This window comes from Lynx rufus, unplaced genomic scaffold (assembly GCF_022079265.1).
Source record: "Lynx rufus isolate CCGP_SWC_20201006 ecotype Redwood Valley unplaced genomic scaffold, mLynRuf1.p SCAF_23, whole genome shotgun sequence".
Lineage (NCBI taxonomy): Eukaryota > Metazoa > Chordata > Mammalia > Carnivora > Felidae > Lynx > Lynx rufus.
Genome location: NW_025814838.1, coordinates 22459130 through 22472356, shown reverse-complemented (window position 1 = coordinate 22472356; position 13227 = coordinate 22459130). Strand labels below are relative to the sequence as shown.

At 56.4% G+C, this 13227-nt stretch overlaps 1 protein-coding gene across 6 annotated transcripts in view; it reads left to right on the top strand.

The window, feature by feature from the left end:
- Positions 1-13227, top strand: part of ZNF205 (zinc finger protein 205) — an 18320-nt gene extending 5093 nt beyond the window's left edge. Inside the window, exons 1-9 of one of the 6 annotated variants that reach the window (XM_047087622.1) lie at positions 5716-5796; positions 6470-6607; positions 7484-7793; positions 8842-8950; positions 9238-9451; positions 9748-9839; positions 10207-10327; positions 11818-11913; positions 12149-13227. In XM_047087622.1, coding sequence (XP_046943578.1) covers positions 8918-8950; positions 9238-9451; positions 9748-9839; positions 10207-10327; positions 11818-11913; positions 12149-13215 — 1623 coding nt within the window. In that variant the 5' untranslated portion in view covers positions 5716-5796; positions 6470-6607; positions 7484-7793; positions 8842-8917 and the 3' untranslated portion in view covers positions 13216-13227. Of the gene's footprint in view, positions 1-5706; positions 5797-6175; positions 6337-6469; positions 6608-7483; positions 7794-8841; positions 8951-9237; positions 9452-9747; positions 9840-10206; positions 10328-11817; positions 11914-12148 lie in introns of those variants that run through there. The other 5 variants (XM_047087619.1, XM_047087623.1, XM_047087624.1 and 2 more) reach the window with 5 other exon arrangements.

Sequence of the window (13227 nt, the reverse complement as noted above, 5' to 3'; positions counted from 1 at the left end):
CCTCCCACCATCTATAGATTCATCTTGTCTATTTCTTGCTCTGGTGCTAGGACCAGCCATTTTTCCAAGGGCCCTGATTCTTATCATTAGCTGATTTCCCCCCCTACATTATAAAGCATTCCCAAGCAATCCCTATCAAAATAACACCAGCATGCTTCACAGAGCTAGAACAAATAATCCTAAAATTTTATGGAACCAGAAAAGACCCCAAATAGCCAAAGCAATCCTGAAAAGGAAAACCAAAGCTGGAGGCATCACAATTCCGGACTTCAAGCTGTATGACAAAACTGTAATCATCAAGACAGTACGGTAGTGGCACAAACACAGACACACAGATCAATGGAACAGAATATACAATCCAGAAATGGACCCACAAATGTATAGCCAACTAATCTTTGACAGAGCAGACAGAATATCCAATGGAATAAAGAAAGTCTCTTCAGCAAATGGTGTTGGGATAACTGGACAACAACATGCAGAAGAATGAACCTGGACCACTTCCTTACACCATACACAAAAATAAACTCAAAATGGATGAAAGACCTAAACATAAGACAGGAAGCCATCAACACCTTAGAGGAGAAAACAGGCAACAATCTCTTTGACCTCGGCTGCAGCGACTTCTTACTCAACACGTCTCCGGAGGCAAGGGAAACAAAAGCAAAGGTGAACCATTGGGACCTCATCAAGATAAAAAAAAGCTTCTGCACAGTGAAGGAAACAATCAGCAAAACTCAAAGGCAACCGACAGAATGGGAGACGAGATTTGCAAACGACATATCAGATAAGGGGTTAGTATCCAAAATCTGTAAAGAAATTATCCAACTCAATACCCAAAAAAACAAATAACCCAGTGAAGAAATGGGCAAAAGACATGAATAGACACTTTTGCAAAGAAGACATCCAGATGGCCAAGAGACACGAAAAAATGCTCAACATCGCTCATCACCTGGGAAATACAAATCAAAACCATAATGAGATTCGACGTCACACCTGTCAGATGGCTAAAATGAATAACTTAGGCAACAACAGACGTTGGCAAGGATGTGGAGAAAGAGGACCCGTCTTGCATTGCTGGTGGGAACGCAAACTGGTGCAGCCACTCTGAAAAACAGTATGGAGGCTCCTCAAAAAATGAAAAATAGAACTACCCTATGACCCAGCAATTGTACTACTAGGTATTTATCCAAAGGATACAGGAGTGCTTATTCGAAGGAGTACACCGACCCCAATGTTTACAGCAGCACTATCGACAATAGCCAAAGTATGGAAAGAGCTCAAATGTCCATGGACTGATGAATGGATAAAGAAGATGTGGTGTATATGTCCAAAGGAATATTACTCGGCAATCAAAAAGAATGGAATCTTGCCATTTGCAACAATATGGATGGAGCTAAAGTGTCTTATGCTAAGCGAAATGAGTCAGAGAAAGACAAATACGTGATTTCACTCATAGGTGGAATTTAAGATACAAAACAGAAGAACATAAGGGAAGGGAAGCAAAAATAAGATAAAAACAGAGGGACGTAAAGCATAAGAGGCTCTTAAATACAGAGAGCAAACTGAGGGTTGCTGGCGGGGTGTTGGGTGGGGGGATGGGCTGGATGGGTGAGGGGCATTAAGGAGGACACGTGTTGGGATGAGCACTGGGTGTTACATGTAAGTGATGAATCACTAAAGTCTGTTCCTGAAATCGTTATTACACTCTATGTTCACTAAGTTGGATTTGAAATTTAAATAAATAAAACAAAGCATTCACAAAAATTGAATTTTTAAAAGGATGAGATCAAGTAAAAACAAATGGAAGCTCTACATTTTATTCGTACAAAGTGAAGTAAAAAGAATGTAAAAGATTCTGAGCAGGGACCACGTGGCACGCAGAGGAGGGAGTCTGAGGGCTGGGAAGTGAGGGGGGGAGACTGCCATAGGACGAAGGGCTGTAAATACCAGACTCCTGACTTCCGTACCTGCCAGCGGACACGCCGGGCCTAGTCGCACCCACGCTGGCCTGCCCTTTGTGATCGTTCACTTCTCTGACTCTAGTGAGCCCTGTTCTCCCCTCCCTCGGTCTCCCTTGGAAACCCCGGTCACCTCTGCACAAGTCGGAGGGAGCTCAGCTCTTTCCCTGCTGTCAGCAGTTACCGAATGAAACCTGCTTCCCCTCCTTTGATGAACGGTTGTTTGGTGCTAATGCGCTGCATGTTTTCTTTGTGTTTTTATATTTAATGAGCTATGTGTCACACAGAGGGAGCGGGTCAGCAGCATGGGCCTGCGCGCAGACAGCCTCAGTTTCCCCACAGGGGACGCCGTATGTATGTGTCCCGCCCCGCAGTGTGTGTCCACCCTGCGGTCCTCACCCGCGCCGGCTGTCCCCACGCACGGTGCCCAGAGGCGGGCGCCGCCAGGGAGCCGGGAAACCGGAAGTTGGGATGGGGCAGCCGGACGGGAAATGCGGGCACACCGGCCAGGGGCAGGCGGCACCAGGGTGACCCTCCCCCCATCGGCAGGCCTGTCCCTCGGGGGCGCGGACGGGAGCGCGCGGGTAAGGCGACGGGGCGGAGCCCTGGGGAGCAGGATGGGCGGAGCCACCGGGAACCAGCCAATCAAAGGTGTGTCCCGTGGGCGCGTGGGCGGGGCGGCGTCGTTGCCTCGGCGACGGGCTCCCGGCGTCAGTGTTCCGCAGACTGCGGGGCTCCTGGGCCTCCGGCTGGTTGGGACGAGTGCCTGTGAGGCCGCCTCGCGTCCAGGGACGGGGTCACGGGCGTGCCGCCGCCCCTCCGGGGGTGAGAGGGCCGCTGGCCGCGTGAGCGCCCACGCCCTGCTCTTAGTGGCCCTGGGGGTTCTTCGTTATTTTCTTCTTTAAAATATCTTTACTCCTGGGGCCCCACCTATCTGCTTCCCTTTTCTTCTTATTCAATGGTTAACATTTGCTGTGCTGTTTACTCGATGATTCCTGTTTTTCTTGGCCTTTCTCACGTTCCTTTATTCCCCCCCCCCCCCATCTTCTCTCCTTCCTAAGGCTTGATCTCGCCATTACCCTGTCTCCAGCCTGGCTTATCAGCCTTAATTAGTACAAGCTTTTTTTTTTTTTTTTTTTTTTTTTCCTTTAAGGAAACGTTTTTCTTCTTACTTCAGATGATTTCTTTTTCTAGTTTTTATTATTCTGAGTGCTTTTGTAAGACCTGAGTCAGTTCTCAGGCCAATCTTTGAAGGTCGATCATGATTTATTTGCTGAAGGTGACCTCTTCATAAGCTCAGTGAAGCCGCCAGACATTGGAGTTGGCCTTCCTTGAGTGTTCTCCCTGTCTGAAGCTCAGATAACACTTCCATCCATGGTAGTTATCCTTGTGACAGGCTTCTGAGGTGAGTACATATGTAGACTGGTGCCCTGTGAGCTGGACAGCAGGTGTTTTCTGCTGGGGTTGTACAGAGTTCTTAAATTTTTTATTTTAATCATGAACATTTAAAAGTTGGGACATTTCACATAGAAATCTAATTCTTTTTCGGCTTCTCTTAAAAAGTCTTTAAGCTTTGGCAATGCTGAGCCCCCAACTGCCCCCTTTGAATACAATATGATTTCTTGAGGCTCTGACTGCCATCTTACATCCAAGCCACTCGTCATATGCTGTCCTGCCTGCTTCCTGGAGGCATTTAGAGTTTTGATCTCTGCTTTGCTTATTGACCCACCTTTCCGTGGTGCTTTTCTGAAGTCTTTTAGGGACTTCAATTCCCACACAGCAAATATGACATTTGCTTCCCCCTAGACCTGCTCAGTCCTAGAGCCTAGACTGTGGAAGCGTCTCCTCTCCCGTCCAAGAAGGGGCTAATGTCTGTCATATAGTAGGTGCTCAATAAATATTTTCCGAACCGTTAAATAAATGTTGAGACTTCATTTGGTCCAGTTTAGGTGATCCCGTGGTAGGATCCAAACCACTCGGCTTCCCCAGAGTCCTTGAAGTGGCCCCTTTTGTCTGGTAGAGAAACATTTGCCCAAGAGTCAAGACGTATCCACATTTTTGGGACTCAGTGCACTCTTGGAACTGCCACTGACATGGCCTCAGGAGTGAATTCCCTTACTCCGGATGCTTGTCATGCTTCTTGTTGATGGAGAAACACAGAATGGATAGTTCATCTTTTCCACAGCCCCCTGTCACTTTCCCGTTTATAGCTCGCTGGCTTGAAAATAGTAATTTTTTTAAGTTTATTTATTTTTGAGAGAGAGAGAATGCATGTTTGTGCGAGAAGGGGAGGGTCAGAAAGAGAGGGAGGGGGAATCCCAAGCAGGCTCCGCTCTGACAGCAGATAGCCCAGGGCGGGGCTCTATCTCACAAACTAAACTGCGAGATCGTGACCTGAGCCGAAGTTAGACGCTTAGCCGACTGGGGCACCCGGGTGCCCCTGGCTTGAAAATACTCCTGACTTTTGCTACAACTGCGTACATCCCTCTTTACCTTGAAGATTAAGATGCCTGGAAATAATGACCAGAGACAAACCCCAGGGGTAACATTTTTTGTTCATCAGAGTGACGGTAGAATAGATCAGAGTCCTAAAACACATTTAACTCCAAAAGCAGGGTTGCAAATTCAAAATGCTGCGGAGGCAAGTGTAGATGAAATGCAGCCACATGAGAGCAGGCCCTGAAGGTGGGGAATATGAGTCCAGGGTTGCCCAATGATCTGCTTGTTTTCAAGAAAATCAGTTTTATGAGAACTCTACTCATTTTTAAATGTTAGAAACAAAGTATTAAGGAAATTAAACCCCTGTGAGCCCACAGCACGCCTATAGGCTGGTACAGGGGCCAGTTGTGCCTGGTCCTGGATGAAAGGACGCGTCTCAGAGGACTCTGATGGCCGCAGGCCACGGGCATGGAAATGTTTCCTGGAATCTGACCCCAGAGCTGGCCCCACTCCTTTCCTCTGACCCATGTGCCCTGCTCAGAGGAGAGATGGGTTCTTCACCCTAGAAAGCGAAGAGCAGTCTCTGTCCTCCATTTTGGGAGCCTTAGTTCTCAGGTCCAAATGGAAAACAGAGACTAAGTGGTGGGGTATGCAGTCCGGGCCCCTGTTGATATAGCTGGGTCAGACCCTTTTACCCCTGCTCTCCCTGGCCTTGAGAGGGAGCTGGGGGAGAGCAGATCTAGAAAAATCAGATTGGTCCCACATCTTTTCAAGCTGTGGGGCATGGGGTGGGGGGTGGTGGAGAGGAGAGTTCCTGGGCCTATCTATTTCCCAAGTTTGCTCTGAGGGAGAGAGAACTCCGTGCCAGTCTTGGGGAGAGCCCAGACGACCTGACCTGCTCACCAGCCTGGGCGCCTTACGTGAAATCCAGGACCGTGAGAGACCATAAGACCTTCAGAGGCCCTGTGTGTTGTGAAGGACCATCGTGCCCCTCTACCAGAAAAGTGCCCTCACTCCTGTGAGGACAGCCGCAGTGCCTTCTTTGAAACGTCAAATATCTGGTCCTCCCACAGAATTTGTTTTCCCATCTCCGCATCTTGCTCTACCGGTAGCACAAGAACGTACCAGGTAAAGCGATCGTCAGCTGGCAGTGCGGATCTAGGACTCAGGTCCCTGCCTAGCGCAGGTGCAGCCCAGCTCCGGACCCCAGCCCCGGAACGCTCGAAGCTGGGAACCCTGTAGGGCTGCAGCTGCGTGGGGAACGGGATATGGGAGGGACTTCCTGTTGTCCCTAATCCCAGTCTCCGCCCGGCTCCCCGGCCCGGTGTAGGCTGTGGAGTCTCCCTTCCCGGGGGAGGGGGCCCCCAGCGCCCGAGGTGCCCCCTCCGCCTCCACTTCGGTGAGAGGGGCGCTGGGGAGGGCGCCTGGATCCCGAGATCCACGCGGGTGGCCAGCTGGTGGGAGGGGACGGGGTCAAAGGTGGAAGGCTTCAGGCTGGTGGGGAGAGAAGGGGGCCCGGACCCAGGTTCGGGAAGGGGAAGGACGTGGGCCATCCGGGCCCGTGAACAGGATGGACTCTTGTCCCCGTCGGGTGGTTACCGCTGCAGGGAGGGCTGCTGAGACCGGGCAGCTCAATTTCTGGATCCCAGGCGGCGGAGTCAGGCTGAGCGCAGGCTGTGTGTGCCCTGCGTCTGGGAGACGGGAGCCCAGATTCCTCAGCTGAGCCGGCTGTGATGGGTGGGGTCACACCCAGCACCTGTTCTGTACGGTCTCTGCAGACCTTTCGGCTCCTGATGACAGGAGATCCAGATGCCGAGTCAGCCCTGGCTTTCCCTAACTGGTTGCCCTGAGATGCAGAGTTCTGGCTTCAGCGACAAAGGGGATGATACGAAACAGCATTCTGTCAAGTGAGGGACCAAACAACACCAGAGAGAATGAGGTCACCGGAGGGCACCTGGGGAGGCTTTATTTCTGATTGGGACCAAGCGTGGGTCTGGGCTTGCGTGGGGATTTCCAGGGTGCTTTGGAGGTGTCCAGGAGACGATGGCTGACTTACATTTCTGCTCTGGTAGGCTCCCGGCCAGAAGCTGGAGGGGGCTTGGCCAATAAGAAGGAGAAACGACGGAGCTGTGCTTTCTACCTCTGAGATAGAGATGTCTGCCGACGGCAGGGCCGCCCAGGCTACCCAGGACAAGGAGAGAGCCCGAGAGGTATGGACGGGGCGCTGGGCGAGGGATGCATGCCCTGGAAGGGATTGGAGCGGGAGGGGGTTTTCAAGGTAGGGTGTCTACGCCAGTGGAAGACTTAGACTCACTGGGGCGGATGGGGGTGATGGGAGGAGTTGGTGCTATGGCGAGAAAGTTCTTCCACTGGGAATTGACAGCCAGAGAGCTGCTCGGCTCTGCCTGCTGAGTTCAGGAGTCTGTCGGCCAAAGGCTACATGAAATAGCGGGGAGCCTGCGTGGGGGTCCTACTGGTGAGGTTGTGCCCAGCGCACGTGGGGGAGCCCCGGTTTACCCTCCGCTCCCTCCTGCCTAGCACCCCGTCTCCTCTCTCCCTGGGTCTGAGCACCTGGTCTCCTTCCTGTACCTGTTGCCCATGTGTGTAATTACACCCTGCGGGAGGACCTGGGCCCCTGGGCTTGGAGTCAAAGGAATATGAGTCAGCTGCAGCCAGGTGTGTGACCTTGGGCAAGTCCCCTGGCTTCTGGGAACCAGGTGTGTCGTCCATAAAATGTATACCCTGTGCCTGCCTGCTGCTGCCACCTGTCTCACCCAGATCGTTATTGTAACACGTGCAATAACAACACCCACAGCAACCAGATCCTAGATCAGAGAAACAGATCGCCTCAACGAGCAGGTGTAAGGACAAGCACAAATCAAGAGCAGATCTCCCTCAGCTCACCATGGGCTCACATCCTGATAAACCTGCTGTAAGCTGAAAATATTATTAAGTGGAAAATGCATTTAATACATGCTCTACTGAGCATCAGAGCCTAATCTCACCTACCTCAAACGTGCTCAGAACACTCAGAGCAGCCTACATTGGGTAAAACCACCTAACACAAAGCCGATCTCGTAATTTAGTGCTGAGTATCTCACGTGATGTACTGAACACCGTGCTGAAGGAGGAAGACAGAATGGCCACCGGTTTGTGGTCGTTTACGCTCGTGACCATGCGGCTGACCGGAAGCCATGTCTCCTGCCGCCTGGCGTCCTGAGCGAGGACCGTGGTACACATCGCTTAGCCCAGGGAAAGGGGCAAATTCAGACTTTGAAGTGTGGTTTCTACCCAATGTGTGCCGCTTCTGTACCAGCATAAAGGCGAAAGCTCGTGAAGCTGAGCCGTTGAGAGTCAGGGACCATCTGCGTTACGTCTCGCACTTTCGTACAGAAGGTACAAAGACGTGTCGACACTGTGTGCTTTCGCTTCCACGATGCCTTTGTAACACCCACTGGGCCTCGCACGCCCCTGACATTCTCTCCTGCTGGATTCTGTCAACTCGCACAGTACAGTTATAGTAATGATTTCTGGCACCGCTCTGTGTTTATCCAGAATGTTCCAGAGTAGGCAGCTCTTTCTCACAGGGGATCTGTGCGCGAGGCAGAGTAGCTGAGTTTTGGAGGCTGCCTGGCTCGTGTGGCTCCCAGGCCCTTCAACTCCTGGCCTGAGGGTCTTCCCTTTGGGGCTCTGATATACACAGACGTGGGGGCGGTGTGGAGAGAGAAGTCTGAGTTCTCAGCAGAAGCCTGGCCAGTCCCTGTGCTGTGGGTGATGATGAGGCCTCACCAGGAGCTCCCCAGTGCAAAGGAAGTGACTTTCCCAAAGCTCTTGAGGTTTGTGGGAAGGCAGTGCCCACTCAGGGTTGAGCGGCGAGCGAAGGGCTGGTCTGGATCAAGCCCCGGTTGCCTGACCTTCCCACCCGAGGTTGATGTGAAGAAGGGACGAATTAGGAGGACCCTGGAGAACCCTGGACGAGTTGCGGTGGGTGGTGCTGCAGGGGTGAGCTGGGAGGAGGTCTCCTTCTGTCAGACGAAGGTGGGCACAGGCCTCGGCACAGTTAGAGGTACCCTTGGACTTGTTTCTCCAAACTAAAAAAACTCCAGCTTCCGTGACTGAATTGAGTCAGGCTGGAAATGGCCCAGGGCCACATGATACCTCCCTGTCATATTCAGGAAATGGTGGCCCTGGGGCTGACTTGTGAATCAGATACACTCGGAGTTCAAGTGCTGGCTGAGAATTCACAGGCTCTGTAATCTTGGGCCACGGTCGATCTCTGAGCCTGGGTGTGTTCGTTTCCTGTGTCTGGATGGCATAAAACAACTAGAATTCGTTCTAAGGACACTGGTCGTTGGATCTAGGGCCCAGTCTAAATGCAGAATGATTTCATCTCAAGATCCTTTACTGATTACATCAGCAGAGACCTTTTTTTTTCCCAAATAAGGTCACATTGTGAGGTTCCAGGCAGACGTGAAATTTGGGGGACACCATTCAGCCCACCGCACTTGGTGTCCTCTGACATGAAAGGGGAACCGTCCACACTGCTGTGGGAGGTATGAGGCTGGAACGGGGAGGAGACACCTGCTCTGTGGGCACCTGGCCAGCCCGCCCCTGGCCCGGCCTCGAGCCTCCCTTCCTTCCCGTGCTGTCCCGGCCTTGTGGGGGCGAACCAGGCACGTGCGGGGCCCCAGGGCCGGGAGAAGGAAGCAAGGCCAGCAGTGAGTTGCATTCGGGTGTGTTTGGCCACCTGGGTGTCGGCCGCTGCCAGGCCCCTCGGGTGTGGGGCTCGGCGGCGTCTCCCATTCTCTGCCCGGGTGCTGATGGGGGCTGTCATTCCCAGGTTCCAGGTCATGGGCATCCTCGTCAAGAAATGCTTTCTGAGTCAGAGGAGACGGTGCCTTTGGGAGCCGCTCAGGAGTCTCCCCACATCAAGACGGAGCCGGAAGAGCCACAGCCTGAGGGGGCATCGCAGGGGGCCGGGGCCCGAGGAGAGCAGGGCTGGGTGTCCCTAAGCCAGGGCTCTAAGGACAAAGCTCTTTTCCTGCCCGGAGGAGGTGAGGAAGGGGATGGAGAGGGGCGCGGAGAGGGGCCCCTTCTCGGTGGCAGCTGTGGGGAGAGGTGGCGTCTGGTGCAGAGGCGGGGAGGGCACGAGCTCTCCCGCCACGGAGAGGCCTGCATGTGTGCGCACCTGCCCCCGACACGCCTCTCCCGCACAGCCTCGGAGCCTCTGGCTGCACAGAGGCTACTGACCCTCTTCCTGGGTCAGGTCGGGGTGCAGCTTGAGGCAGCGGGGGGTGTCCCTGGTAGGCGGGGCGAGGCGGCCGCCCTGAGCACCTCTGTCCTCTCTCAGCCCTCCCCTCCCCCCAGATCCCTGTGCTCTCTCGTGAGGGGAGGACCAGAGACCGGCAGATGGCTGCGGCGCTCCTCACCGCCTGGTCCCAGGTGAGTGTCCCCGTCCAAGTCCAGGGCTGGAGGAACAGCAGAGGGATGTGGAGGAACCACATCGTCCCCTGGATGCGAGCGCCAGCGGAGGGTGGGGGCTGCAGGGGAGCGTGCGTGGAGACCCCGAGCTTCGGCTGCGGCGCCCGAAAGGGACGCTTGTTTCTGTCTCCCGGGTTGTACACAGCCGCCTCGTTCTTGCCCCCGCGAAGCCACCCTCGGGCGGCCGTCCTGCTTCACCAGCAGACGCGAGGGCGGGGCTCACTCGGGGCAGCGGGTCGGGAGCCGGGTCGCCTTCCTCTTGGAGCCATGGTGCCCCTCTGGGGGGTCCTGGCGTGTCCTGGAGAGTGGGCGTTTTGTGTTGTTGCAGATGCCGGTGACCTTCGAGGACGTGGCCCTGTACCTCTCCCGGGAGGAGTGGGGGCGGCTGGACCACGCGCAGCAGAACTTCTACAGGGACGTCCTGCAGAAGAGGAACGGGCTGTCCTTGGGTAAGGGCCGGGTCGTGCCCGAGGTGGGGCCCTCCCACCCTTACCTCCTCCTCCCCTTCCAGGGCGCGAAGTCCTTCCACGGCACCTTCCTGGTGAAGGACGTGCGCTCCAGCTGTGCTGACGTGGTAGCCACGAGCCCTCGGGCCAGATGTGGCCGCTCAGCACGAGAAATGTGGCCGGAGCCACTTTTTATTTATTTATTTCACTTTAATCAGCGCAAACTTGAATTGAGGTAGCCCCATCTGGCTAGCGGCTCCGCGGGGGGGGGGGGGGGGGGGGGGGAGGACTGACCTGGGGGTTCTGCTCCTGGCTCTTCGGAAGTGCTCGCTCCACTCCAGCTTCCTGCCCCTCCGAGCCCCGTGTGAGAGGTGTCTGCGCGGACACCGGTGTCTGGGCTCCGCATCGGGAGCTGCTGGCCGGGGGGTGGGGCGGGTCACGGTCAGCTCGTCTCTCCAGGCCCCCAGACCCCTTGCTGTCTCACATCCACCCCGAGGGGCCTGTCCTCTTGGAGAGGACACTTTTCTCACGGTAAGTAAAGTCCCAGCACTTTTTTCAGACTCTGGTTTTCCTGGCAGAATTCTACGAGGTCGGATGGAAAACTCAGAGCACCCGTTCATTGACTGTCATTCGTTCTTTCATTCATCCAGTCTGTCTGTCTGTCAGTACACGTCAGTTGCACACTGGCTAGTCCAGTGGAGCTGGGGGCTTGGGAATCCCCCCTTGACTCTGATGGTGGGCCTCCGGGTCTGGGCAGCTCAGTCCTTTAATTACCTCAGGCTTGCTCACCACCCACTGTTAACCATGCCCGGGGCACAGACCGGCAGGTCCAGGCAAGTCCTGGGAGATCACAGGGAACCCAGCACCCATTTGCAGCCCATGGCAAGCCTCACGGATGCCCTACCCACTGGTTGGTCCAACGCATTCCTTCCCCGGTGCAGGGCTGGGGTCAGGGCTTGGAGGCTGGGCTCCTCCGCTCTCTTACTGACTTGACCAGAATCCCCAGGCTCACGCCCCAGGAGACTTGGCCAGTTTGCCTTTGGTCCCTGACTTCTGGGTGGTCACCACAGCCAGTCTCCTCGCCCAGGCCCTCCCACTTGGCTTCACTGCCCCTCCTCCGGGAGCCCTTTCTGCTCACGGTCTGGGAAGGTGCAGGAGCGGGAAACATTGCTGGGCCGCTGCTGGGGGCCTGTGTGCCATAAGGGGGTCGTGGGCAGCTGGCCTCACGCGCCCCCTCTCCCGTTACTCCTGGCGCTCGTTCAGGGATACTAGATGGGGCCCAGCTCAGCCCTGAGAGGAGCGTGTCTGGCAGTTACCCCAGAACCTGCTTCCTAGAGACGGGTGGACACCTGACCTCAAGTGATGTTTGAACTCGCTTAGTTTTACCCCACGTGTGCAGAGCTGTGTCCTTGGCAGGTGGGGGTGGGGAGGGGGTGTCCCCTGCTGTGCCGCCTGGTGACTGAGCGCAGCATCTCTTGTCTCTTTTTGGCCAGGGTTTCCCTTCAGCAGACCTTTCTGGGCCTCCCAAGGACAGGGCAAGGGTGAGGCCTCGGGCTCCTGCCGGCAGATGGGAGATGAGGAGAAGACAGGTGCGTGCAGGGGTGGCAGGTGGGCGGGGCGGTGGGGTCACTGCTGTCACTCCCAGGTGCCCCTCTTCAGCCTGGACTCTCCGTTTCCCCTGGGGTTCAGGCACACGGCCCTTCCAGGGCAGGGCCTTCAGCTCCCCGTCTTCCCCAGGGGGATCCCTGCTCTTACCTCCATCTCCAGAGTCCCGCTGGGTCCCTCACCAAAGTCTCTCTCTTGCCGGAAACCCTCTTTCTCCAGGAGCCGTTGAGGTGGGGAAGGAGGAGCCGGCCCCATCCCCGGCAGCCCTCCGGGACGCGAAGTCCTTCCGAAGCAGGGTGGGGAGAGCGCAGGCGAACGGCCTGCCGCGCGGGCAGCAGGTGGCCAGCGGCCAGAGCTCAGGGGCGGCCAGAGACGATGCGCAGCCGGGCCCCCCAGACGAGAGGCCGGCGAAACCGGCCCCGCCCGATGCCAGCCTGGCGAAAGCCCCGCAGGGCCGCCTCCCAGAGAAACCCAGAGAGGGGCGGACGGCCACCCCCGAGGGCAGCGAGGAGGGCCTGGCCCCCGACGGGGACGCGGGCAAGAAGACGTACACGTGCGAGCAGTGCGGCAAGGGCTTCAGCTGGCACTCGCACCTGGTGACACACCGGCGCACGCACACGGGCGAGAAGCCCTACGCCTGCACGGACTGCGGCAAGCGCTTCGGCCGCAGCTCGCACCTCATCCAGCACCAGATCATCCACACGGGCGAGAAGCCCTACACCTGCCCGTCGTGCTGGAAGAGCTTCAGCCACCACTCGACGCTCATCCAGCACCAGCGCATCCACACAGGCGAGAAGCCCTACGTGTGCGACCGCTGCGCCAAGCGCTTCACCCGCCGCTCGGACCTGGTCACCCACCAGGGCACCCACACGGGCGCCAAGCCCCACAAGTGCCCCATCTGCGGCAAGTGCTTCACGCAGAGCTCGGCCCTGGTCACCCACCAGCGCACGCACACCGGGGTCAAGCCCTACCCGTGCCCCGAGTGCGGCAAGTGCTTCAGCCAGCGCTCCAACCTCATCGCGCACAACCGCACGCACACGGGCGAGAAGCCCTACCACTGCCTCGACTGCGGCAAGAGCTTCAGCCACAGCTCGCACCTCACCGCCCACCAGCGCACCCACCGCGGCGTCCGGCCCTACTCCTGCCCGCTCTGTGGCAAGAGCTTCAGCCGCCGCTCCAACCTGCACCGGCACGAGAAGATCCACACCACGGGGCCCAAGGCCCTGGCCGTGCTGATGCTGGGGGCGGCGGGGGCCCTGGCGGCACCCCCGCCGGCTCCCACTTAGGAGGCGGGGTGG